Source organism: Pholis gunnellus (genome assembly GCF_910591455.1).
Source record: "Pholis gunnellus genome assembly, chromosome: 7".
NCBI lineage: Eukaryota > Metazoa > Chordata > Actinopteri > Perciformes > Pholidae > Pholis > Pholis gunnellus.
Window position 1 is genome coordinate 11,107,920 of NC_136533.1, and position 26,062 is coordinate 11,133,981.

The following is a 26,062-nucleotide window of genomic DNA, read 5'->3' on the forward strand; positions in this document are numbered from 1 at the left end:
TTTAATTCACAAGACCGTTCATTTCACATAAGACTTTAATCTGTTTGCGTTGAAGGACACAAGGCAAAGAGGAATATCAAGCACACAGGTTGAGCAGCATTTGTCGTGATTAAACTATTCGATCATTAGAAAAAGATGGCTTTTCAGGCAGGCCTGCAATGTAGCCCGAGGACTTGTTCAATACATAGTTAATTTCACTTGGCATGTAGGTTTGTACACTAATACAACTATTGATTGCACAACTTTTAAACCCATTTAGTGATCAGTATAAACTGATCTATTACTGATACCAACCCATTCATCTAGAGGACTGTGGGATTTGTAGTAAACTCGACAGGCCTCACAATGCTGTACCGTGGGTGGGTGTCAGAGGCTGATTGAGTCAAACGGTGCTTCACAACCAGCCAGCAAAGTCGACCTGCTCTTCCTCAGTTCGATGACTGCATGAAGCCAAAGAGTGCGTGGTGGAAAGAGCCCTTTGTGCTGGTAACGGTAAGATGAGTCTCAGGCAGATCGTAAGCAGAGGACCATCTACACCCTAGTCTTCTGCAATATCTCAGGTATGTAATTTGTTAAAATGTACAAGTCATCACTGTTTGCTAAATGTTGTACATTATCTTAATGGTCCTTAATGCCAACAATGTATATTTTATGTGCAGTAGGTATTGCAAACTTAAATGACATTGATGGGCAGTAAAACTGTCCTTTAGTTTCTGAATCTTCTAGCATCTGTGAATATCTGTTTTGAATAGACTAAATTACTTTTTAAATAACTAGATAATTCAACCCGTGAGTGTTTAATTGCTGTCCTGTCATGAAAGCATCAATGCAGAACAAACAACCTCCTGAGGCTCGATCCTGGTGGTCACGTCGGACGCTTCTGCATCTGGACTGAGCTTTCCGTAAGCTGGATGAGCTCTACGGCACCTCTCGTAAACCTGCTTCCCTGAAGACTGGTTACAAGTGAGTGTTTAAGAAGCGACCTCATTGTTGCACAAGTCAAACCTGTCGATCACATCAGTGATGAGCTTCCACTTCGGTCCGTGTTTTTGAAACTCTGTGATATTTAAAGAAGTTCTGAGTTAGAGCATCATAAAACTTGTCAATTGATTATATTCATGTTTTCCAACATGATGTATTAAACTCGTAATACCTTATTCATTTCAGCCTTCCCATGCACAAGATGACCAACACAGACCTGAGCAGGATTCTGAAGAGTGAGGAGATCCAGAAAGCTCTTCGTACACCAACGTAAGCGCTGCTCACTTTAACTTCTTTAACATTTATCTTTACGCAGCTTGTAAACTATGATGATATTCCCACTTCAGGTCCGTGTTTCTGAATCCTGATTATATGGAAGTCCTGAGCAACACATGAAGTGTGTGACGAATTTGTAGTTGAGCCGAAGTTCACAATTTTAAGATGTTTTTTTTTTTTCTGTCATTACAGCAAGACGGTCAACCGCAGAGTACTGAAGAAGAATCCTCTGAAGAACTTGAGGATAATGCTCAAACTGAACCCGTACGGCAAGACTGCAAGACGTCATGCCATCCTCAAGCATGACCCTACGGTAAGAACCACAAACGCTAATGCTGGAAGCAAAACTTGTTGCCTTAATTTGTTGATAATGACTTTGAAATCTTGCTTGTTCTCTATAGATCACGGCCAAGATGCTGAAACCCAAGAAGCAGCCTGGGATCTGCATCTGGACTGAGAGCGCTTTCCGTAAGCTGGATGAGCTGTACGGAACCTGGCGTAAACCTTCTTCCCTGAAGACTGGTTACAAGTGAGTGTTTAAGAAGCGACCTCATTGTTGCACAAGTCAAACCTGTCGATCACATCAGTGATGAGCTTCCACTTCGGTCCGTGTTTTTGAAACTCTGTGATATTTAAAGAAGTTCTGAGTTTGAGCATCATACGACTTGTCAGTTGACTATTTTCATAATTTACAACATGATGAATTAAACTCTCAATACCTTATTTATTTCAGCCTTCCCATGCACAAGATGACCAACACAGACCTGAGCAGGATTCTGAAGAGTGAGGAGATCCAGAAAGCTCTTCGTACACCAACGTAAGAACTGCTCACTTTAACTTCTTGAACAGTTATTTTTACGCAGCTTGTCACACTCACCATGACTGGCCATCATAGTTAAAAAAATATATTTTAAGATGGCGAGCTCGTGCATTCAAAAGTCTGTATTTTGTTTGTAATTTAGGTGTATTTCTTTTCTTACAGGCCACCAGACCAGTGCAGAGTCTTGGGGTACCGGAAGAGCTGTCGCTCGTATCCCCCGTGTGAGGGGTGGTGGTACTCACCGCTCTGGCCAGGGTGCTTTTGGAAATGTATCCTTGTGACCAAAATTACAGCTTTACATTTTAATATTGTGAAAACTAGGACAGGCACAAGACTTGCAGTGATGGTGTAATTTGCGACTGACTCTGTGACCAGTGACGGTATGCCTGCTGTCATATGCTGGCACAGATGGCTGAAGAACATTGAGTCTGAGCAGGTATTAGATCAGTACTTTGTATTTCATTCAGTAGTAGTAAACCTCCTTGACTTTGGTCTAGATGTGTCGTGGAGGTCGCATGTTCGCCCCCACCTAAACCTTTCGTCGCTGGCACCGCAGAATCAATACAACCCAGAAGCGCTACGCCATCTGCTCCGCTGTGGCTGCCTCTGCTATTCCTGCTCTCGTGATGGCCAAAGGTAAGCGCAAACATTTGTCAAGAATGAGAAGCAGTTTGTTACAATGTATATATATTTCTATAATGAAATACTCATAGTTGCGTATTTACACTGCTACTATTTTTAAAGTAGTTTAATGTTTGTCTTGCCATGATGGTGTAATTTGCGTCTGAGCCTGTGAACAGTGACGGTTGCCTGCCGTCTTTAAGCTGTCACGAGGTATTGATGAGTCTATAATTCTGAGCAAGCTCGGGCAACACTGTAGTCTGTGACGAGATGAGGAGAAGGTGGTTGACACGATTCTCTCGTCTGTTAGGACACCGCATTGAGGAAATCCCAGAGGTCAAGAGTGAGGAGATCCAGAAGGCTCTTCATACACAACGTAAGCGCTGCTCACTTTAACTTCTTGAACATTTATCTTTAAAGCAGCTTGTAAACTATGATGATATTCCCACTTCAGGTCCGTGTTTCTGAATCCTGATTATATGGAAGTCCTGAGCAACACATGAAGTCTGTGACGAATTTGTAGTTGAGCAGAAGTTCACAATTTTAAGATGTTTTATATTTTGTCATTACAGCAAGACGGTCAACCGCAGAGTACTGAAGAAGAATCCTCTGAAGAACTTGAGGATAATGCTCAAACTGAACCCTTATGCCAAGACAGCAAGACGTCATGCATCCTCAAGCATGACCCTACGGTAAGAACCACAAACGCTAATGCTGGAAGCAAAACTTGTTGCCTTAAATTATTGATAATGACTTTGAAATCTTGCTTGTTCTCTATAGATCACGGCCAAGATGCTGAAACCCAAGAAGCAGCCTGGGATCTGCATCTGGACTGAGAGCGCTTTCCGTAAGCTGGATGAGCTGTACGGCACCTGGCGTAAACCTGCTTCCCTGAAGACTGGTTACAAGTGAGTGTTTAAGAAGCGACCTCATTGTTGCACAAGTCAAACCTGTCGATCACATCAGTGATGAGCTTCCACTTCGGTCCGTGTTTTTGAAACTCTGTGATATTTAAAGAAGTTCTGAGTTTAAGCATCATACGACTTGTCAGTTGACTATTTTCATAATTTACAACATGATGAATTAAACTCTCAATACCTTATTTATTTCAGCCTTCCCATGCACAAGATGACCAATACAGACCTGAGCAGGATTCTGAAGAGTGAGGAGATCCAGAAAGCTCTTCGTACACCAACGTAAGAACTGCTCACTTTAACTTCTTTAACATTTATCTTTACGCAGCATGTCAATTATGATGATATTCCCACTTCAGGTCCGTGTTTCTGAATCCTGATTATATGGAAGTCCTGAGCAACACATGAAGTCTGTGACTAATTTGTAGCGAAGCAGAAGTTCACAATTTTAAGATGTTTTTTTTTTTTCTGTCATTACAGCAAGACGATCAACCGCAGAGTACTGGAGAAGAATCCTCTGAAGAACTTGAGGATAATGCTCAAACTGAACCCGTACGGCAAGACGTCATGCCATCCTCAAGCATGACCCTAAATCTCTATACTTGCAGACAAGAGTTCAGTGATTTAATAAATAATTGATTTCAAATGTACGAGTCAGACCTGTCATTCAAAATTTTAATTCACAAGACCATTTATTTCACATAAGCTAACAAAGACTTTAATCTGTTGGCGTTGAAGGACACAAGGCAAAGAGGAATATCAAGCACACAGGTTGAGCAGCATTTGTCGTGATTAAACTATTCGATCATTATAAAAAGATGGCTTTTCAGGCAGGCCTGCAATGTAGCCCAAGGACTTGTTCAATACAGTTAATTTCACTTGGCATGTAGGTTTGTACACTAATACAACTATTGATTGCACAACTTTTAAACCCATTTAGTGATCAGTATAAACTGATCTATTACTCATACCAACCCATTCATCAGAGGACTGTGGGATTTGTAGTAAACTCAACAGGCCTCACATTGCTGTACCGTGGGTGGGTGTCACAGGCTGATTGAGTCCAATGGTGCTGCACAACCAGCCAGCGAAGTCGACCTGCTCTGCTTCAGACAGTTTGATGAAAGAATGCACCTGAAGGAAAAAGGTGTACGGTCGCAACAAAAGTGAAAAAAAATATTCAGAGAACGAGCATGCGGCTAAGTTTGAACACTCACCATCAACTGTTTCAGGTCCGCTCTCTCTGCAGGATTCTTAATCAAACTGCAATGGAGACAGAGTGTAGTGCATTTTAAAACCACTAGGTGGCAGCAAGTCTGACGGGCAGACGTGGATATTCCAATGGTGTTTGTGAATTTATTTCTCCTACATACCATTTCTTCACAAAGTCTTGAAATTCAGAGCCAAATATCCCGGGCAGCTTTGGTGGAGGCTGAAAATGTAAATATGAAGTCAGCACTGATTGGATGAAGCTGGTGGCAACGGTATGTTAGGATGTGGTCGTATAACGGGCACACTCACCTCATTGACTATGTAATCAAGCAGCTCAAATATAGCCATAGGTGGTCTGTCAGGTCCGTAAGCTGGAGGGGGAAAAAAATAATTTCAGCTTCTTTAATAATTCACTACGTCCTCTGCACTCATCACTCCAGGTCACTAATAGATGTCACGTCATGACAATGCTGTCATTGATTTCTTCGTGAAATATTTCAACAGACTTTGAAATATTTAGAGAAGGCCACTCTGCATAATCACAGGACAAACCAGTGTCATGTCAGACTTACAGCAGCCTGGTCGCCCGGGGGGCTGTGGCTTTGGGGAGGACTCGTTGCAGGCTGCCTCCCCTTCTACTGCGAAGCCAAAAATCTGTTCCAGTTCCTTAGCATCAGGCGGTGGGATTGGGAAGCGCCCAATTGCCATTTCAACCAGGGACAGACCCATGCTCCAGACGTCCGATTGAACAGAGTAATGGGTTCCCTGTAAACGCTCTGGCTGCACAACACACACATGCAATGTTATCACTACTACAACCACGAGTGGATTGTATAATTAGAAAACATAGCAAAAGACAACAGGCTAAAAACTGAAATTCATTGCTAACAGTGGTTTGTGACATTTTTGATTGTTGCATGTTCCAGTGCAGTATGCAGGGCTAACTTTAAACACAGTCCATGCTTGACATGAAGCCTGTGTATAAAGCTCGTCCGAGCTCATTTCAGAGTCATCAAAGTTGGGGACGCTAGTTGCCAACCACATTAAATCTGACACTTCAATTGTAACCGGAATGGGAAAGGCTAATGTGTGAATGACAGCAGCAGGAAAGTGCGTCCATTTGAACTCACCGACATGTAAGAGCGGGTGCCCACAAAGGAGTTGGCCATGGAGTCTATGAGCTGTCCGCTCACTCCGAAGTCGCACAGCTTGATCTCACCGCGGGAATTCACGAGGATGTTAGAAGGCTTGACGTCTGAAAGAAGGACATGCGGTATATTTAGGAGGACATGGCGGGCACGTATTTAACACGGAACAGTAAGCACAAAAGAAGGGGCTGCTGCAAAGGCCCGGTGCATGTGGTGCACTCTGTGTCTTACGTTTAATTTCATCATTCATATGTACAACACAGAGCGACAACGATCTCAAATAGGGATTTCAATACTCTGAAGCACACAGTCGTCATTAATAAATGTAAAGTTCTTGTAAAGGGAAAAACCTTATATCTTTTAGTAAATTAAGTAGTTAATGACCTCTGTGCATGATCTTGTGTTTCTCCCTCAGGTAGGCGAGCCCTTTAATGACCTGGAAAGACAAATATTGCTTATCAGCGTAGTGTCATTTTAGAATATTTAAAAGTCACAGTGTATTAGCTCAGTGATGACCCAAGTTTTATATCCAAAGAACAAAACAAATATAGCTGCAGTGGGACGATCAGAGCACGGAACTGGCAGTCGAGGTGTTGGCGCTACCCACAGCGATGCTGACTTTGCCAAGGATCTGCTCTGGGATCTTGCCCGCCTTCTTCAGCGACTGGTCCAGGGAGCCACCGTCCTACAGCCAGCAGGGAGGGGAAATATGGAGAGCATCTACTGAAAGCACTCATTGAAATTCAACATCATCATTTAAACAGAAATGAGTTTCTTTCAATACTAATGAGTTACATGGAAGGATTTTTTTCCCCGTCAGCACCGTCTGTAAAGCGGCACTCAAAGTAAATGCTGTATAAACACACTGGGAGCCAGAACTTATTAAAGATGAGTACCATATGCTCCATGCAGATGCTGATTTCTCCGTCGCTGTAGAAAGCTCCGTAGAAGCCCACAATGTAGGGGGAATTACACTCGTGCAGCACCTGCAGCTCCCTAATGATCTGGTTCCTAATGGCTGGTTTGATCTCCAGGTGGATCAGCTGGAACACAGCAGACATCAGGTTGTATTTATGTTCTCAGATCACACGGAGCATAAATAATAGGAGATTGAATCTTTACAGAACATCATATACTACATATGTTAAAATCCAAAAAAAAAAAAAAAGACTTGTTTCATTAATCCACATTTTATGTTCACAAAATACTGGAAAATGACAAATTTGACTCCACACCAAACATTGATGATGCCTGTAAAAAAACATTGCCTGTCTGACATACTGAAGGAGAGAACTATGTTTATTATATATCATGTATGCAGTTCCTTTGTACACATCTCCACTAGATAAAGTTTAGGCAGAGTGGCTTTCTGAAAGCTTTTAAGCCCTTCCTACGACAAACCTTCAGGGCCACAGCTTACCTTCCTCGCCATAATCAGACCAGAGGGCCGGTGGGAGACCTTGAAGACGACTCCTCCGTTGCCGGCACCCAGCTCACAGATCTTCTCAAAGTCATCGTCCTTCAGCTCTCCCACCTTCTGCTTCTGTGTCAGAAAGGCCTCCAGGCGTTTCCGCTGCTGCTCATCCAACTCAAGCTCTTCTAGTTTCTTCTGCAGTGCCTCCAAATTTGTTCTGAGAAGGAAGATGGAGAGAAAGATGATATATTGTTCATGTATTCTGTAAACAGAAAGGCCCTTGAGCCCATTCAGACAGAACTTTTGCGGATGTTCTCATATTATTGAAACCTCGGAGAAAAGATAGAGCCTCGTATGACAGCTACTAGCGCACGTTACTTGGGGGAACAATTACAATTGACCAGCAGGAAGACAGAAAGGGTCGCAGGGTGTGTTTAAGTGTTTCTTCCCAGACCCGTGTGAGGAAGCTCAGAGATCCTCCGAGCGCTGACGGCGCTCGCCTGGCGCTGTTGTCATGGCGATGCATTTCCTTGAGAAATCAATTGTGGAGCAAAACGCTTCTGAAACGCTGCTGTTTGACCTCTTCTTCCCCTCCCACTCCACTGTCTCCAAACACTGCAGTACTGTAACTCAAAGCCACTCAAAGCCCTTTTCCTTCCCTTGAATAGAAGGTGATGTGAAGACCAATGAGTCACCATGTTATTTCAACTGGTTAGATGTAAACGGGGACAAAACCAACAAGAGTAGATTTCTGTTTATGCAGACTGATGGAAACGAGGCAAATATGAGTATTTTGGGGTTTCATAATGCAAAGTTAAAGAAAAAAACAAAAGCATGCACGGATATTTCATATGCCTGCAGGCTGTAAGGTGTTCCATCTTTAGCTTTTAACAAAATCTGTAATTTAAATGCTAGTCTTTCATATTTGCACCCTTATCTGGTGATAATAAGATGGTTTTCTTCTTGCTCAGTGGTAATTATGCTTTTTTTTTTTTCATTTTTGAATATTAATCACGACTCGGTGGAGAGCAGCTATGGCAGGGAAGTAGGCTCTTCTCTCTGCCGCTCCACTACACAGCAACGAGAGGCTTTAAGTGCTTTTATTTTTGAGAGAAGGCCTGCATATCCATGGAGACGAAGTGCTGATTCTGAGGCGGTTGTTGGTAGCGTGGGCGCTTTGTCGACAAAAGCTGGAGGTGGAGGAGGCTGGAGGAGCAGCCTGAAACACACTCCACACAATACGTAAGTGTGAGGGACTACAACAGCTACACACTGCTGGACGAAGTCAGCACGACGCTGGCCTTTTGTGCTCCACTGCCCAAGGACACCTAGTGGAATTTAAATGCAAAACACACAATATTCACACAGTTTGCCACAAAGCGCCGGAAAAGAAGATGGCATCGCTGTTTTTGCAGTGAGGCTTCTGTGACATTATTAGTTATTAAACTGAAGTAAATCAAACCAGATCAATTGAAGAGGCTGCAGTTGTGAGGCCTCCCTTTAAGACTGCTGTGAATCTGCTGTTTTCCCAACAAACCTATAACATGGTTCACATGTTCACAAGGGAAATAGGTCATCATTACACCCTTGCTTGTTTAATACAGAGGACTTTGATTGTAGCTTTTTCTAACACTGATTTCCATAAGTTAAACTCAGGAAAAATGCACATGAATAGTATAGTTTGATGTATCACAAGGAAGGCACCACTAACAGTGTTTAAAGTGAAGGGAACTAATGCTTTTACAACCAAGCGTGCATATCTATGGAATTGCATTGCTACGCAACAGCTTTGGTCCATTTTTACTTCCTGGCAGTTTATGTCATTCACATAATATCACTGCAACAGGAAATAAGCTGGGACATATTTGGTAGTTGTGAAATGGTCTAGAGTAAATAAGTAGCGACTCCTTTGTGGTAAAACAGGATAAAGTAAGTGTTATCCAACCAGAGAGGAATCAGCATCTCAAACTATGGTCAAATATGTGCTATGGGTTAATCATTCATTTTATTTTTGCACATTCAGTTCTCTAAACACAGCACGCCTATGCAAAAGAATGAACCACAACATTTTCCTGAATAACAAAGCTGTAAAGATGCAGGCCTATTCTGTAAGTTTTAATTCAAGTAATGGGATCATATCCAGGATTTTAGCAAATGGCAAATTGCCTGAAGAGGTCTATCCAGAACAGGTTGTTTTTTATTTGTTCTCAGATCTCCTCTGATAATATTACATGCTTGGCTGGCATTATGTGGGCCACTCAGTACACTACTCCCATGGCTGCCAGCCATTTCACGCTGAGAGAGCATTTTGCCGGCTGTAATTCCTTTTCACCAGAGTGGAATAGTCTGGTTTCAATAAGAGGCTCATCGATTGCATTAAGCTCTTCTGCACCCAATATGCAACACCTGTGCAAATAATGTGCTAATTTATGTATCTGTTCTGATCATTTTGTCCCCTCATTCTATTCACAACAGCGGCTGGGTTTTCTTTACTTGAAGCTATAATATTGGTATTGTATTATGAGACTGGATGGGATCCGGGATCATTGCTATCTAACATCCTTTTACGGTACGTTTTTTACAGAACACACGCCTACAGTAGTAAAAACCACAGGTGCAGATGTTTAAATGAATGTTGGTTAATTTCCATTTAGCGGTTTCACTCTAACGCTGCTGCCTGGTTTGCTTTCACGGCTTACTGGGACACTTAAACGACTGCGGCTCAGTGGTAGAGCAGGGTCGTCCTTCAATCAGAGGAATCGGCGGTTTGATCCCCGGGCTCCCCTAGTCCATGTCGATGTGTCCTTGGACAAGACACTTAACCCCAAAAGGCTGTTCCTGCGGTGTATGAATGGCTATGTATGAGTAGATCCTGATGTGCAGGTGGCACCTTGCATGGTAGCCCCTGCCATTAGTGTAGGAATGGGTGTGAATAGGTGAACGATGACATGTAGAGTTAAAGCACTTTGAATGGTCGGATGACTAGAAAAGCGCTATACAAGCACAGAGTCCATTTACCATTTAAACAGAACATCTATAATGTTAAAAGTACCACCTGACAAATCAAAATGTCTGCTGTGAAAAAGGGCCTTTTGGATGGAGTATACACTGATAATCAAATGAGGTCATTAAACTCAGTGTACCGATAAGAATGATGAAGGTGTAAGCTGAGAAGAGGCACAATCAGACAAAATATAAAACGCCTGTCCTGACAAACTGCAAACACCATTAGGGAGCCTCATTTGTTGATTTTGTTGCCATTAAAAGTCTAGCTCCCAGACAAAGATATCCCTTAGTTTGACATTGTAAGAACCCACATATGCCTCTTCCTCCAATCTCCAAGCTCAAAACATACACACCCATCCTATTAGACCACGTGTGGAGCAAAGAAGCCTGGTTCTTTAAATTCAGTCCTCGCCTTCACTGGTCTGCAAATGTTTGGCAAAGCTCCAGCTCTCCACAAATAACAACCCTTCCACCTTTTGGTTCCTTGAAGCTCCTGAATAGCTCAAATGAGGAAATATTACAATTTGTCCTGGTTGACATTTGGACTTTGTTAGTGGCTATGCATACAACTTCTCCATAATACATAGAGTTCAGATGCCTATTGGTTGTAAAATGTATTTGGTTCCTGTGGTATCTGACATACAGTTTCATCATTATCTAAATAAAATTCAACTTGAAATGTGACTGCATAACTATCACATATCAAACCCCCAATTCCTTTTTCTTGCGGGTGTAGAGGAGTGCAATGCAATGCAATGTTAAGGAACAAAATGTGTCCAGAGTGTGAGGAACAACTGTGAGCCTGCAGACCCGTCATCTACCATCACTGGCCTGAAATGGGATTTGTTTTCCCTCAGAGCCTCAGACAGCCGAGCGTGTGGACGCAGATAAAACTTTCCATGGAAAAGTGGTGCAGCGTGGTTTTCTGTCAGCGGTGTGTCAGTCTGACAGGCACAGCGCACAATACAGCAGTATTACACACAGACATTGGGAGTTCCCTCCAGAGACTTAAATAAATATGTGATTCAGATTCCCTGATTGTTGCTTCATCCCGACATGCTGCTCCTCGCCCGTTACAGCTCAGCTCCAGACAAACATTATGTCATTTAAAAACAACGCCGAGGCACAACTCCTCCTGTGAGGGTTCTCGCTTCTTAAATTGGAGAATTTGCCGTTTTTCTTTATCTTGAACAATAATAACCTGCACATCTTTGTGTTTTGTGTCAGTCCAAAAAAAAAGCAATTGGAAGACGTCACCAAGCTTTACGAATTTGTCCCTGTTTTCCGACGGTACATAGGCCAAACGAATACTCTGTAAATCTAGAAAAACCTTGGCAGATTTATTGAAAGTAATTCTGCAGCTCTATGAATTTGAACTAAAATGCTGAGCTTACGAAAGTGACAAATTATATTTGAGTCTATTACTTTTGAAGTAATTCATTGCAGAAGACATAAATGGCCTTCAGATGTATGATCTCACCATGAAACAATGAAATACATTCCACCTCTACATCACATCAGAAAAGCAGCCATCGCGAGGGGATGACATGTTATGTAATTCTCATCCTGCAGCTTGTTGCTGGACCGCTTTTACTAGAGCATGGAGTCACAACAACTTAATATCTCCATCACTGTGTTTATGTCTAACGGTGGTGGGAACAGGCCGACGCGAAACTTCTCTCAACACACAGAAATACTATTCTACACGCTGCCTCCCTGCAAAGGTCAAGCTCTGACTAACCACTGTCCACACAAAGTGGACACCATGACACCACGAGGAGGTGACCTGAGAGCTGCGCACACTTTAGAGCTGTTTCATGGCAGACACACAGGTGATACTAATTTCGTTAACGATGGCTCAGTTCCATCACGTGTCATGCCAGCAGCACGCAGGATCTAGCTCAGCTAGATGGAATGCAGTCATAAAGTTAATAATTACAGATGTGCTGTTCCTGCTATGACATGCCAAAATGTCTTCTGTGACTATGATGATGTCTGAATGTATTCATGTATTCATTTTTTTTTTTGGAAAGTTTTCGCAGCTGCAGTATTTAGTGTAAGCCAGTACATGGAACGATTAAGTTGATCAACAAAACAAAAAAATTGATAATTGATTATTTGTTGGCATTTATCGACAGAAATTGAATCTGCAAATATTATGATAATTGATCAATCATGTGAGTCATTTGTCAAGCAACAGTGCTTTGTGTTTTGGACATCTAGTCTGACCAACAGTGCTGTTTGAAGATGTGGTCTTTAAATAAGATATATTTAAAGATTACACTATTTGGGAACTTATAAAGAATTATTCGTTTTATGACAAACATCTCAATATATGAATGATTACAATGAAAGTGTAAACCAGTGAGTGGGCGTGCGCAGGCACACACACACTTACACACACCTACACACACACACACGCACACACCTACACACACACCTGTGTCTCATATTAAACAGAAGACAAAAGCTTACACACACTGTAAATTAGTTATTTAGTTACCTCGATGTTACTGCAGTTGTCACGAGCCTTTATAGCATATTTATTGAACGTAAATCCGACATAAACGATCGATCAGAGCGCACTTATCAATATTACCCATTCACTAGTCTGCACATCAGCAGTTGATGCATATTGACACTCACTCTGTGGCTCCGGTACCGTTGATAGTGTTTCCATCGGGGATCGGGTTGAGCTGGATCGGCTCCGGTTTCCTTCTCTTCTGCATGTTGGAGCTCAACAAGAAACAAGCTGCTGCAGAAAGACACGAGCTCCAGCAGAATGAATGGAAGCCCCGGAGAAGAAGAGCTCTGGTGTCAACAGGACTCAGTCAGGTTACTCGACAGAGACCGACAGAATAAGACACACAGCTGTGCAGCCATGAGCTGGAGGGGCTGATGCTCTTGTTAATGGGTGGATGTGAAGGATACGGGGGGAGATGCAGCGTCACACAAATATTTACATTCGTCTTCCGGACAGCATGGCTGTGCTTGGGACAGCGCCCCCTCTGCTGGTGATGGGTGGTATTACCAGCAGCGGTGGAGATGATAGTAACAATACCACAGTGTAGAAATACTACGATACAAGTACAAAGTATTAGCATCAATTTATACTTAAAGTACAACAATTAAAAATACTCACTATGCAGAATAGGCCGTTATAGAATAATGCAAATTATATAATTACATTGTAATTGTTTATTCATTGATATGAATATGCCTATACTTTAATATCTATACTGCATTGGTAAGTTGCAAATTGTATCAAAGCGTTAATAGTGTCTTATCTTTATCCATAACAATAAGCCTACATCATAATTTATTTGTGGATAATATTTTGTATTATTAATCTGAACCTGCAAAATAACTGGTAACTAAACGTGACACATAGATGTAGTGGAGCAAAGAATAAAACATTGTGTTGGAGTATAATGAATACTCAAAGATGTGTTAACTTTGCTTTCCTCATTCTAACAGCTACGAGATTGTCTTGTCAGAGTCAATAACGTTAGCCCAAAACTGTATGTTTTCATGTGGATCAAAAGAAATGAGATGCACATTTGGATGTTTTAACACTGAATAACAATGAGGAAAATCAAAGCAATATAAAAAAGCTGAAAACCTTATATTTCTCATAAAATCTAATATTTTATTCAGGATCTCTCATCCCACCATTATATTCCCTTAAATGTTTAATTATCCAAAATCTAGAATAACATCAAATGCCCAAAAGAATGTCCTAGTAAAATTAAATGTGAAGGGCATCAAATCTGAGTTTACTTTCATGAGTTGTGTGTAATTTGTATGGGAATAGTGTAAATACTTTTAATGAAGGAGACTCATGTGAACACATTTGAAGGCCACTTCACGTGATTGACTTAACGTAATTTGTATATAATTATGATGGAATACATTTATGATCCATGGAAAATAAACAGACACCATTTAAGTCACCATTTTATGCAAAACAACTTCAAATAAAACAATAAATCCTGTGAGGATTTTCTGTGCAGGCTCTGTATTTCAGTCCCAAATCACAAAGGATTCACTGTCTGATTTCACCCGCAGCAATACCCTCCCTTCTTTAATACTTCCCTTTACACATTTGGTATCTTTTATTATTGTTGACACTCTCTGTGGCTGTTGAGAGGATTAAAAGAAGCTGTTTTTTATATTATGCACACGGTTTGATTTTTACAGGAACTCAGACTTATGCTCAACAATCCGAACTTCCTTCTCTTTTTCCATCAATGCCCTGCTGACCATTTATACACTTTCAGTTTCATTAGGATTAATCTCTGATGTTCAACGATTTGAACAGAATGTATGAATTTATTAGACTTTCTGATCTCTTTAATTTAGGACACATACTGTATCAGTCAGGCTGTTCGACCTCTGTGTAAAAGATGAATCAGAACCACCACATGAATGGTTTCACATTTTGGACAGGAGCCCATCACCTTCCCTCCTTTTAGTGAATGATGTGTCAGCTGTCAGCCTAACCGTACCCTGCAGATTAGTCATCAAGCCCAACTTGAAACTGGCTGCCATCTTTACAATCTGCTCTGAAGTCTCTACACATTGTCCTGACAGACACAAGGCCACTGAGCCGTGCCTGGTTTACCAAAAGCATCTTACTGCCAAAATCATCTTTTTCTCCATAAACCAAGACTGACAGAGAGGAAAGATTGGTCGTGTCCTGTCTCGAGCCCATGAACAGGAACCGTGTGAATTCTAAGTTGCTTTTGACAAATTGGGTTGTGGGCACTCGAGCATATCAGACCTGACTACAATCCCGGTCCCCCCAATGGACCATAAAACATCTACACCAGTGATTTTCCTCCCTGGGGGTCTAGGAGCTGCAAGAACGGTAGATATTTTATAAAAGCTGACATGGTTGGGAACCACTGATCTATACTCTCAAAAATAACGTTTTTTCCACCATATTTGATCTGTAAGCAAGGGGTCTTCCATCCTCGGTGGGAGGTGTTGCAGTTATTCAAAGCGATCAATTCAAGAAACTACAATATTTTATATTATTTGTTTACTTCTATTGATTGGTTTCATTTACCCATGAGGTTTTGAGATAAATCGGTCACTGAGATTTCTCCTACATCACAAAACACATGAGATGAATGCAATTTAATTTGTGTTGCGCTACACTTATAGTTCTCCTCCAATCAAAAATGAGTATTGGTTGTATTTCTTCAGTTGGAGTTCCACCAAGTTTGTTTACACATTCATGTGCTGAAGGGGGAACGTGTCTCTGTGCTCACCTTTAATCTGATGCGTACGTATGAGCACGGTTTTGTGGTGTCTCGTTTTGTAAGTCCTGGTCCAGCAGCTTTCATGAGTGTGATGTGGAAACTTGAAACCTCCAGGGCATACACTGAAATCTTGGGTCCAATATTCTTTTGATATGAATAATAGAGATTCTGGATTTTTTTCGATGAGGGTGGAGGAGCGAATTAAATTTTACGATTTTTTTAACAAAGCGATTGAGTCTTTTATGTGGACAAAACCCTATCAGACTCAAATTATTATTCAAAGTGGGGTATTTTTCCTGTATTTGTTCCTTATATCTTAACATATCTGGGATCTCCGCAGCAACAGTTCTTTCCAGAGTCAGTGCCTCTGGAACCTTGCTGTCAACATATTTGAATGAAAACTGTTGTAGCTCCAAAATGTCAGTTTTCAAAGCTGTGAACACCACAAAATTAATTACAATCATCTCCATTTTAATGTATAGTGGCAGCAGAAATAAAATATTATTTTCTCTCTGCTTCGAACTCAGTTGAACCCAATCAGATGTTGCCTCAATTTCAAAGGGAGGCATTCATCTTTGCTGTCAAACTTGAAATAAACAAATACCCCACAGCTTTATATTATGGTATTTTTTGGCTTCCCACTTTTATTTTTAATGTTAAACATAATTTCAAATAATTACACAGTTGTATCACCTGGTTGCATGTATTGCGATGCTGATGTAACTCTCCAACAATAGTTTGAGCGGTCTGTGCTTACACACACACACACTGTGTGTAGACGGTGCAGTATCCTTATCTGAATCCATGGTTGTATACATAATGATTATTTAGCTAATCAGCTGCAAATTGAATGTTTGTGAATGCTATGTCCTCAACATTTCCTATTGTGCACATGAAAATATCTACATTTCTTTTCAAGCCTTTCTTTCTACTGTTTGAAATGATTTGGATGGACTGATCCTTTAACTGCCAGAAGAGGAAAGGCAAAAGGGTCAGAAATCACTGAGAATTACAACAACCATCACTCAGTTTCAGTCCACCACTTGTTACTCCCCAGATGTTGCTGCGTCTGGAGGAGACAGCAGATGAGACATAAAAGGAACAAACTCAGATGCACTGATCGAGGACAAGCAGCAGTGCAGTAAAAACAGAATACGCCATGTCTTGTTTGATGCTGCGGATTTGTTGCCTCATCCACCACCACTTTGTTTGGGGAGTCAGGGATTTGTGGTCGGGGATTACAGCAGGCCACGAAGGCAGCTTCTGAAGCAGACGATAACAGCAGCCAGTTGCGCCGGCTGAAGAGAGAGGCCAACAGTTGGGGTCCCAAACATGCAAATTATGTGCAAGACACAAATTTAGCCACAGGATGGGACAGCTATTGTAGACAAGTGGATACTCTGTTGCACGTCATTGCTTGGAGAAACTGTTTTACATTAATAAGCATACTATTTCCTTTGTATTCAGTGGTTGAATCTCATTTGTTTGATATCCCCTTCTTTATCTCAAAGTGATCATATGCAACACACAGACTTCCTCTTCAAGTGTTTTTCAATTTAATCTCTTTTACAGAATGAAATTCACATCGCTGAGTGGCCTCCTGTTCAGAATGGAGTCCACTCAGGTGCAGACTAAAGCAGACTTCTTAAAGATAGCTGTCAAAGACAACATTCATGAACATTAGGGAGAAATCAAGAAGGGAAAATACAAATAACTTAAAGAGAAGATTTTACCAAAATAAAATAAATAATCTTTTGTTTGCAGATTCTTGGGCGGTGTAATGGATTTTCATGTTTCATTCATACAGAGCACAATGTCGCTTAGCCAGTGGCGACGGGAAGGTGGAGCCGGGCCCTTCTGTTTGGGTAAGATAACTACAGCGGGCTAATACAGAAGCAAAGGCAACTGTGTCTTGTTTTACTTTAGGGCATATGTAGTTCATCTGGAGCCGTGCCAAAGACGGCACACAGAGGACTGCCGAATGTGGCTGCAAACACATTTCTGATAAAGCCCGAAAAACAAAAGTCCAACGTTCAGCTGTTCTGAGGCAGAACAAATACTTGTAAACGATTGAGACATGAGCACAGAGACACAAGTGGGGTACACCGCCGGGAATAGTGCAGGTTTGGTTTAGCAGCATGGACTACGTTGAATTTACCCAAAGCAAACAGACACAGACAGCATCCACCTCAGAGCTACTCAAATGTAGTGCTGTAAAGTTATTAAGTATACCCAACTAATGTACTTAAGTACACATCTGAGCTGTACTTGCACTTTACTTGAGTACTGCCTTTTCATGCCTCTGTAGTTCATTTCAGTGTAAATTGTGCAGGAATAGTTACTGGTTAGGCTACTTTACAAATTAAGATTCAACATACAAAACACACGGAGATTTCGTGCATGCCATTAGAGGTCTCTGGGAAGGTTTGGTGGGTATTTCTCACTATTTTCTGACATCTACCAACCAAACAATGAATTAATTCAGGAAATAACTAACGACTATGACAATCAATAACTAAGATAATCATTACTTAAGAGCCCTATATAAAAACCGGAAAGGTATTATTGTATACATTAAGTAGCCTATTTGGCTAATAGTTTATAATACATGCTTGAAATGTTTTTACAGTTTTACTTCCTCTTCCACTGTCTTTGTGTCGTCATGTTCTAATCCTGTTTTAATTGCAATGAAATGCAGATCAGACTATATTTAGAATATAACGTGTGAAAGATTTTTAATTGTTATTTCAGGGATTTGGGGTGTTTGACACTACACATAATCACTGAGCAACATGTGAAAAAGTGGTACGTCTTGGAAAGTAATAGGTTAAGAAATGTTAAAAAATACATTTGAATACAGATTTGTGGCTCAGCAGAGTTGGGCTGGGGCCAATAAGAAGATTTGAGTTGCTGCAGAGTTGTTAATTGGTGTTGCAGAAGGCTTCAGATCTGTTCAGTGTCGAGAGCTATCCTGGATGTGTGCTTTTCTTAGATCTTGAACATTTATCAATTAAGCTGTGGACAATACCATCATGAAATGTTCTGCTTTACCCATAATACATGGTGAAAAATACTCAAACAACAAACCAAGAAAACATGCAATAAAAGTCACAAAATTATACTCAGGCACACACACACATACACACATACAAACACACACAAACACACACACACACACACACACACACACAAGTCTAGCGATAAAACAGCAGCACTTACTAACATTCCTTTTGTCAATGGGCTAATCCAAGAAAGAAATTGGCCTAATCAATACAAGACCGAATAAACGAACAGTCAATACATTAAAATGCATGCGCCCAATTAAAAGGGAACCTAGTGCCTATATAGGCAGAACAGTTTCAAACACAGCAGAGGCGCTGCACAAAACTCTTACACTTGTGTTGTACTATATGTTTCCTCTTATTAATAAAATACATGAAAAGTCCAAAACCCCAAATATCTCAGTCCGCCTCTCAGTTCTTTCTGACTTCCTACTTTGTGTGCAACACATTTGTCCTTTGTTTTTCCTGCTGGCAGATGTATATCTTCAAAAGGTTCACTTACATAGTTTAATTCTTTTATAAAAAGGCTTACTTTGCTAAAACAGGTGGATATGTTAGTTTTCAGCCAATCAAACAAGAGTAAAAGGTGCATGTGTTGGGTACTAATTTCAGCTGCACATTAACACACATTTGGTGCTCTGCACAGCAGCAAAACAGTATATTTGGGATTGACTTAAAACAAACTAAAGTGCTCATGATCATTATAATAAAGAGCAAGTCACAGTGTGCAACGGAGTGGATTATTGATGTGTTTTTGTTAGTTTTTGGTCTATGGCAGAGAGGAATTAATCTATTATATTGTTAGTAGGATCAGTTCATTGTTGGTTTCTTTGGAAACGGAAGATATTTAAGGACTTATGCTGTAAAATGGTGCTTGAAATGTTTTTCAGGTAGCACAAAAAGGAACATTTACCTTAGTCTTTCTCTTCACTACACACACAGCCTCTGACCTCCCACTAAGAAACATATACCTCCATCAAATGTCACAGTGAGAAACTAGATTCAGTGCTAGATTTCCAAACCTTCCATGTGGAAAATCAAAAGGGGGATCGTGGCAATTCTGGGAAAAGGGGATTGTGAGGTGTGAGGTTAACTTTGTAAAGACTTTTTGCAAAGCATCAGTCAACTTCATCTCTAAACTGGAGTTTAAATCTGTCCGAGGCAGATGTCAGTACGGGTGGGTTTGAACAATCATCTGAATACTGAAGAAAAACCTTACCTGATCTGACTGGTTCAGAGGAGAACTGAAGTGTTCACTCTTGCAGAAAAATATAGGATGTAATTATAATAATTACGCCATTCCGGGCAATTTACCCACTTTCTCCTCATATAATGTTGCAGCCATGGGGCAAACTGACAGAACCTTTCATGGAATATGTCCTACAGGTTGCTTACTGTTAAAGGTGCATTTTACAAGTTGTGTAATATCTCACAAATTGTTATGGGAATATTGTGGGATTATATCTAAGGAGAGAGATGTTTGTTGTGTATGTGTGTGTGTGTGTGTGTGTGTGTGTGTGGGGCCGGGGTGACGGAGGGGGGGGGGGGGGGGATGCATCATCAGCATCGCCGTCCATGACGTCACCAGAGTTTAAAGTGGGCCGCGCTTCACCCAGTGAAGTAGACGAGAGAGAAGAGGGAGGAAGCAGCTGCGGCTCCCCTCACAGCACATGACTTCTTGCTCGGCGCCGAGGACTGAACCGCTGAACTCCACAAACTACCTGCTTTAACCTACCTCTATACCTTTTGACTTTTGTCGCTAATTAAACATGGAAGACCGTGTTGTACCGTGATCCCGCTGAACCCTGTCTTCTCGAGGGCGATAACTTCAAATCTCAAGTCCTCCGAAGGGTGAGTTCAAACGCGTTTCCCCCTGAAAACTGAACGAAAAAGGGCTTTGATTTAATTTGCAGAGGGGGCTAATGATGCTGCAGTAGGTATGTCACCACCATCGACCCTGTCTGGGTGATAAACAGCTTTGCAGATGTGTGTCAAAAAGAGACACGGCTTTTGTTATATTTTTGTTTGTGTACTATTATGAACAGAAGTAACTTGAGGCGCAGTCCTTTGGCTTATACAAAGCGCTGCTGTTGGCTGGTTGATGTGACAAATTGTGCTTTCTATTTAATTAGGCTATTGGCGAGTCTATCCCGTGGAAATGTGCGTGCTGTGCCAAAGAAAAGGGCTGTATCATCCCGGAGACTTTTATAATTCTGCAGACATGTATTTATTTATTTTTTTTGTTTCTGCACGGCTCGGAGGCTGCATGTTCTGCCAGGAAAACTATTAGTTTGAAGAAACAAAGGTTTAAAAGCCAGTTGTTGTGATGCAGTGAATGCTAATGATGTGGAATTGTGTTACGGGACGCATAAGCAATCAGTTTGAACTGCTTTATTAAAAGTTCAGATTATTTATGTTAATGGGTTTTACTGTTTCTGATAAGTAGTTGACTGTAGCTGATCACAATATTGCATTTTTTGGTTCACATTAAATTATTAGATTTAATATTATGATTGATTTAAGTGACGCCTGTCTAACGCCAAAGTCACTTTGTCCGTCTCAATCAAAGATGCATTTCTCATGCAGCATTTTACACAATTTTGTGTACTTCAATGTCGAGGATGCGAGAGGAATCCAGCTTCTCTGATGAACATTTTCATTCAGTCCAGAAAGACCACATGCAGTATGTTATGTCATTTCTTAGCCACTAGATGACAACAGAGTGCAAGCTAAAGCAGCTGATCAAACTTGCATTAGTCTATTAGTCAATGAGCCGATCTGCTCCATGGTTTAATAATGAAATCATTACTGCTGTTGATTTCCTTCTGTGGAAAAAACAAACAGACCAGTGTGGCATTTGTAAGATTATTTTTCACTTGGAGTTATATTAGGTACACACACACACACACACACACACCTTGTTTTACTTGGAGCAACTGAAGACCTATACTGTTGTTTTGCCCTGTTGAAGCTGTATACACTGTAGCCCCTCGCTCTGCATGGGTTCCCCGCATTACAGCAATTTGTCATCAAGTCATTCATCATAAATGTACCATGGCACTACAGCAATGCAGGTTTTGTTTTGACCCTGTGACTGACACTTTGTGAATACACGATATACATATAAGACCATGTTTACAAAGAATTCTGCTTTCCTTTTTGTTTTTGGGTGTATAATGGCTTCTCGTTTAGTCTTTTATCACTTCCCAAGCTTAACATCCTTCTCTCTTTCCCTCCTTTATAACGATACAAATCCCACACACAAATAAATAATTCACATGCATGCAAACTCATGTTTGTCTTTTATATTAAGGAGTAAAACTATTTTGAATCCACTGAAGCAACAAACAAAGCCAGTTGGGATTTTGGACCACCATGGACTTCAGAATAGCAAATAATGTGGACTAACAGCTCTCATCACGTTTTTATTTTCTTTCATTTATCACTTTTATGTCGGTGTATTTAGGCTGTCAAACAAGTCCACTAAATCCACTAAATCCTTTTCTATATGTCGTTGCTGTCCTACTTTCTCTCAACATAAATAACCACATGGTTTTCTGCTTTTGTGACAACTGTCAGCTAAGCCAATTGTTTATTTAGCTTAAGAAGTACTGTAATTTTCTCAATCCATCAGTTTATCTATTCAATTCAAAATCACCAAATCTCTGGAGGTCAATGAGTCTAGGAAGTAATTTCCTCACCTTATTATATACATTTACAAAACTATTTTTAAAAATGTATTTAAAGTAATGTGAAAAATTTGGAACAAAAAATATTGAATATGTTTTTTTTTAAATATTTATTTGTGTGTGCAGAACATTTAAGTGGTGAAAAAGACTTTTAGATGTATTTGTTGTTTATCAGATACTGTAGCTTCAGTCAGTCCGGGATGACATGCACTTGCTGAAGTGCTGTAACATGTTCAGTGAGCTTTAAAGTTATCTCCCCCTCCTAATAATGTGTCTATTCATCAAAACTTGCGATCTGTATGTTGTTGTTGTATACCAGCCGGTGGTCCTCCCGGGTTGGTTCAAGCTGTGATTTCTTTTCATACAACTTTTTCCTGGGATGAGAGGTCATGCTGCTAGAAGACAAATTTGAAACTCAGTTCAGCCTCAGTGACTTCCGCTCTTGGTCGAGCCAAGGACGACGTTTGCCTCTGAGACGCCGTGAATTCTGATGTTACTTAATGAGAAGTGAGCGGACACATCTTTGTCTCATTTTCTGAGCTCTTCCAAAGCGACGGCGCCTTCAAGGGCACATAAGTGGCTTGTCCATTTGTTTTTTTGTGTGCACTTTACAGTCTAGTAAAGCCTTTCTACTGGAAATCCTGATGTTTGGCTCAATCGATACGTTTAATTACTGCTGATTAATAAAAGAGTTTGGCTGTGGAAGGCAGACTCACTTCACAAGGACACGTACTATCGGCAAACATGGAAGGAATGTGATTTTACACAGTTATAACCACTCACAATGTAGATTATACCTCATGAAAGACTATTCGAGAACGGTGCGTAAGTACAATTTACGTATCTGTTGGATTTAGAGGACACACTAATTCATTCTTTAAATATTCAATGAATGCAATTACCACTTGATCAGATGCTGGTTTGGACCCATGCACGCTCAATAATCACTTATTCACATTCAAATTAAAAGATTTGGGAAACACTCATCAGCATATATGCTGAGAAATAGTTTTCTCCACAGACCAGATATGTTGTTGGCAGTGTGAGGAGTCTCCAGCAGCATATTGAGATAAGCAGTATATTCGGTGTGCTGTCGGAAAATGAGTGGGTTGGGTCCAGTTCACAAGGGCAAATCATAATAGTCAGCTCAGCGTTATCAACTTGACACTGATTTTGAGAACTACAAGTGAAGTGAATGCCTCAGTATACTGTAATATTTTCAGGCATTGTTTCTCCAGAGTTTGTTGTTTTTAACACTGTTCTCTGTCAAAGCCCCTCAAAAGTAACAGCTCCAATGACCTTTATTCTGCAAATTAAGCTGTTTTTGCTTCGCGCTGACTGATGGATCTTATTTCAGGAAAAGTACATTGAGCATTGAGCAAATACCCTGGAGCCACAGCAACTACATTAACAAAAGTTAATGAAATATATGGTGGCAGAACCTGGACTTTGCTTTACGTTTGAAAGCTATGGCATTTACATTTTGCACGTCTGTGGAGAGGGAATAAAAACAATATAACACAGCCTACACCCACATCTCTTATGTGTCCATGTAAACGTATTAATGCTGCAGCCTACTGTATTACGTTTGACTGTGAAGGCATTTTTGTCTTTGTCTGGACTGTACAGAAAAGTCATGGCCGTGCATGATTTGCATCACACCACAGTTAAACAAGTGCAAAGTGATGCTACATTTTTAAAACAGCAAAGCTAGCTGGTATTGGAAAATAAGAAGAAATCTGCAATTTAGATTCAGCTTCAATGCTATGTTAGCTGTCCCAAAGGTCTGACCATGTCTGCATCTGATTACGCTTGCATGCATTTAATTAATAATTCGACAATGCACGGCATTGATGTCGGTCAGCCAACGCTCTGCAGGGGAATAGATTGCCTGAGCCTGATATCCAGCCACAGCCTCTTAGCGAGGAGCAGAAACGATGAGCTCAGGCAGATTTCAGATACAGAAGCTCCCGTGTGGAGCTGCGTTAATCCCCCCTCCCTCAGGTGCAGCCGCTCCTGGGGAGGAACGCCACGGACTACAGCTCAGCACCGATGCTTGGCCGCACTCTGATTAATGCACTCATCAGTTCTTTTCTTGTTTGTTTTAATGACAAGCATGTCCCTTGTGGGAATCTGGTGACTTTTTGCAAATACTGCTGATGCATCTGCTCACACCTGCCACTTTTTTTCTTTCTTGTCTTGTGAAAAGACCGTTACCATAAATCCTGAGTCTTTTGACATGACTAGGTTGTCAAGGGGGAGCGCAGGGAACCACACAACACATTTTCCACCGGAGATACAGAAAATACAGGAGCTGAGGAAATGAGCAGTGATAAGATCTCAGCATGGTGGGATGTGTTGTGCTTTGTTGATAAGGCTATTATTCGTCATTATGCTTTAGACGGCAAAAAACCACTTCGTCATCTCAGGCACATGCTTTTCATGCTCACGGATTTACATTTGCCGTTGAGTTGTACGGCTTTTATGACTGACGACTGTAAAGTTTTATAAATGATTTAATCACATATTTATACTGTAGATAAACCAAAGATATTCATTGGGGCACCTTCAATTTTGGCTAATCTTTTATTTTATGAACTGATGTTGTTGAGCTGACGAACCGGAATACAGTCCTCTCAGAAACATGCTTTTTTTAATTTGACAGCATCAAAGAGGTCCTGAGAGGCACTAAGAGGGTTTTAAAATGTTAAGAAAATCAGTTACTGTGATTTATTTGATAAAAGTCCCAAGAAATGTTACGTAGCACTGTGATCAAGGAGTGAGGCCATGTTTAATATATGCTAAATTAAGTTAAATACCCATTCCTATAAAACAAACTCATTTTGCAGCATCCTGTGCGGTGTGAACATTTCATGGCTCTTAAATGTGTTGAAACTTCTCAGATTGTTTCCTTGTTATCAAACACGATTTAGTCAGAAATGTCACCTGCTAGCAAAAGAAAGATCCAGTGTGTGAGGTTTGAAAGGTAAAATTGATTAAATACTGTTATATTAATATAAAAATGTAATTAACAGGAAAGGCAACCTGAACATGGCCTCTTGAGGCTACAAGATTGTTACGTAGACCGTATCACCAAGTACCACAATTATTCCTGTATGTCTGAGTAGGCTAACTGACACACTAATTATTTTTCATAATTCAGATTATACAGAAATTCTGCAGCATGATCGATGATGGACGATCATTGTCCTGATAAATGCAGACAGGGAAGAGTTGTGGTCATGCCACATTTGGCTGCCTATATTTGATTGATGATTGATGATTTAAGTGGACAAATGATTCAGTGTGCTCAACTGTCCATTAGTAGTGTTATGCCTATTAGAGTGTGATACCTTGCCTCTGGCACCTTTCAGTAAGAGACCTCATCATAGTATTTTCTCTCTGTCTGTCTGTGTGTACTTCTTGTTCTATTGATATAATGCAGCTGACTTCTGTGGAATCTGATTCAGAGACAGAGATGTTTACTTGCGTACACGCAGCTTTATTGCTACATTGCACGGATAACTTACATATAACGTATTAATGTCACATCTCAGCCACATGCTGTGCTACTCCTGTTTAATAAATGTTGCATAGCTCCTCTCAGCCTGTCCGATCAGTTCTGGCAAGCAAACTCTGGCCCATTTCCAGT

The 26,062-nt window shown here is 40.8% G+C and overlaps 2 protein-coding genes across 3 annotated transcripts; one reads left to right on the forward strand and one right to left on the reverse strand.

Annotated features, from left to right (window-relative positions):
- The first annotated feature begins 53 nt into the window (after positions 1–53).
- Positions 54–4,219, forward strand: LOC306698313 (large ribosomal subunit protein uL4-like). Of its 2 annotated transcripts, XM_079162561.1 has the most exons (10): positions 54–963; positions 1,168–1,251; positions 1,450–1,570; positions 1,659–1,786; positions 1,991–2,074; positions 2,240–2,346; positions 2,575–2,713; positions 3,009–3,074; positions 3,271–3,390; positions 3,479–3,495. In XM_079162561.1, the coding sequence occupies exons 2-8, from the start codon at positions 1,175–1,177 to the stop codon at positions 3,019–3,021; spliced, it is 669 nt and encodes a 222-aa protein (XP_079018687.1). In that variant the 5' UTR covers positions 54–963; positions 1,168–1,174; the 3' UTR covers positions 3,022–3,074; positions 3,271–3,390; positions 3,479–3,495. The 2 variants fall into 2 exon arrangements, with proteins under 2 accessions (XP_079018687.1, XP_079018688.1); XM_079162562.1 differs by lacking the exons at positions 2,240–2,346; positions 2,575–2,713; positions 3,009–3,074 and adding exons at positions 3,811–3,894; positions 4,093–4,219 and having other exon boundaries at positions 3,479–3,606.
- Positions 4,220–4,308: 89 nt separating this feature from the next.
- On the reverse strand, positions 4,309–13,269 carry map2k1 (mitogen-activated protein kinase kinase 1). The gene is made up of 11 exons (XM_079162473.1): positions 13,039–13,269; positions 7,393–7,603; positions 6,869–7,015; positions 6,580–6,657; positions 6,357–6,408; positions 5,955–6,079; positions 5,397–5,604; positions 5,134–5,195; positions 4,986–5,044; positions 4,830–4,875; positions 4,309–4,746 (listed from the first exon to the last, which is right to left on the reverse strand). Exons 1-11 carry the CDS (start codon positions 13,119–13,121, stop codon positions 4,633–4,635), a joined length of 1,185 nt encoding a protein of 394 aa, XP_079018599.1. The 5' UTR covers positions 13,122–13,269; the 3' UTR covers positions 4,309–4,632.
- Positions 13,270–26,062: the final 12,793 nt, after the last annotated feature.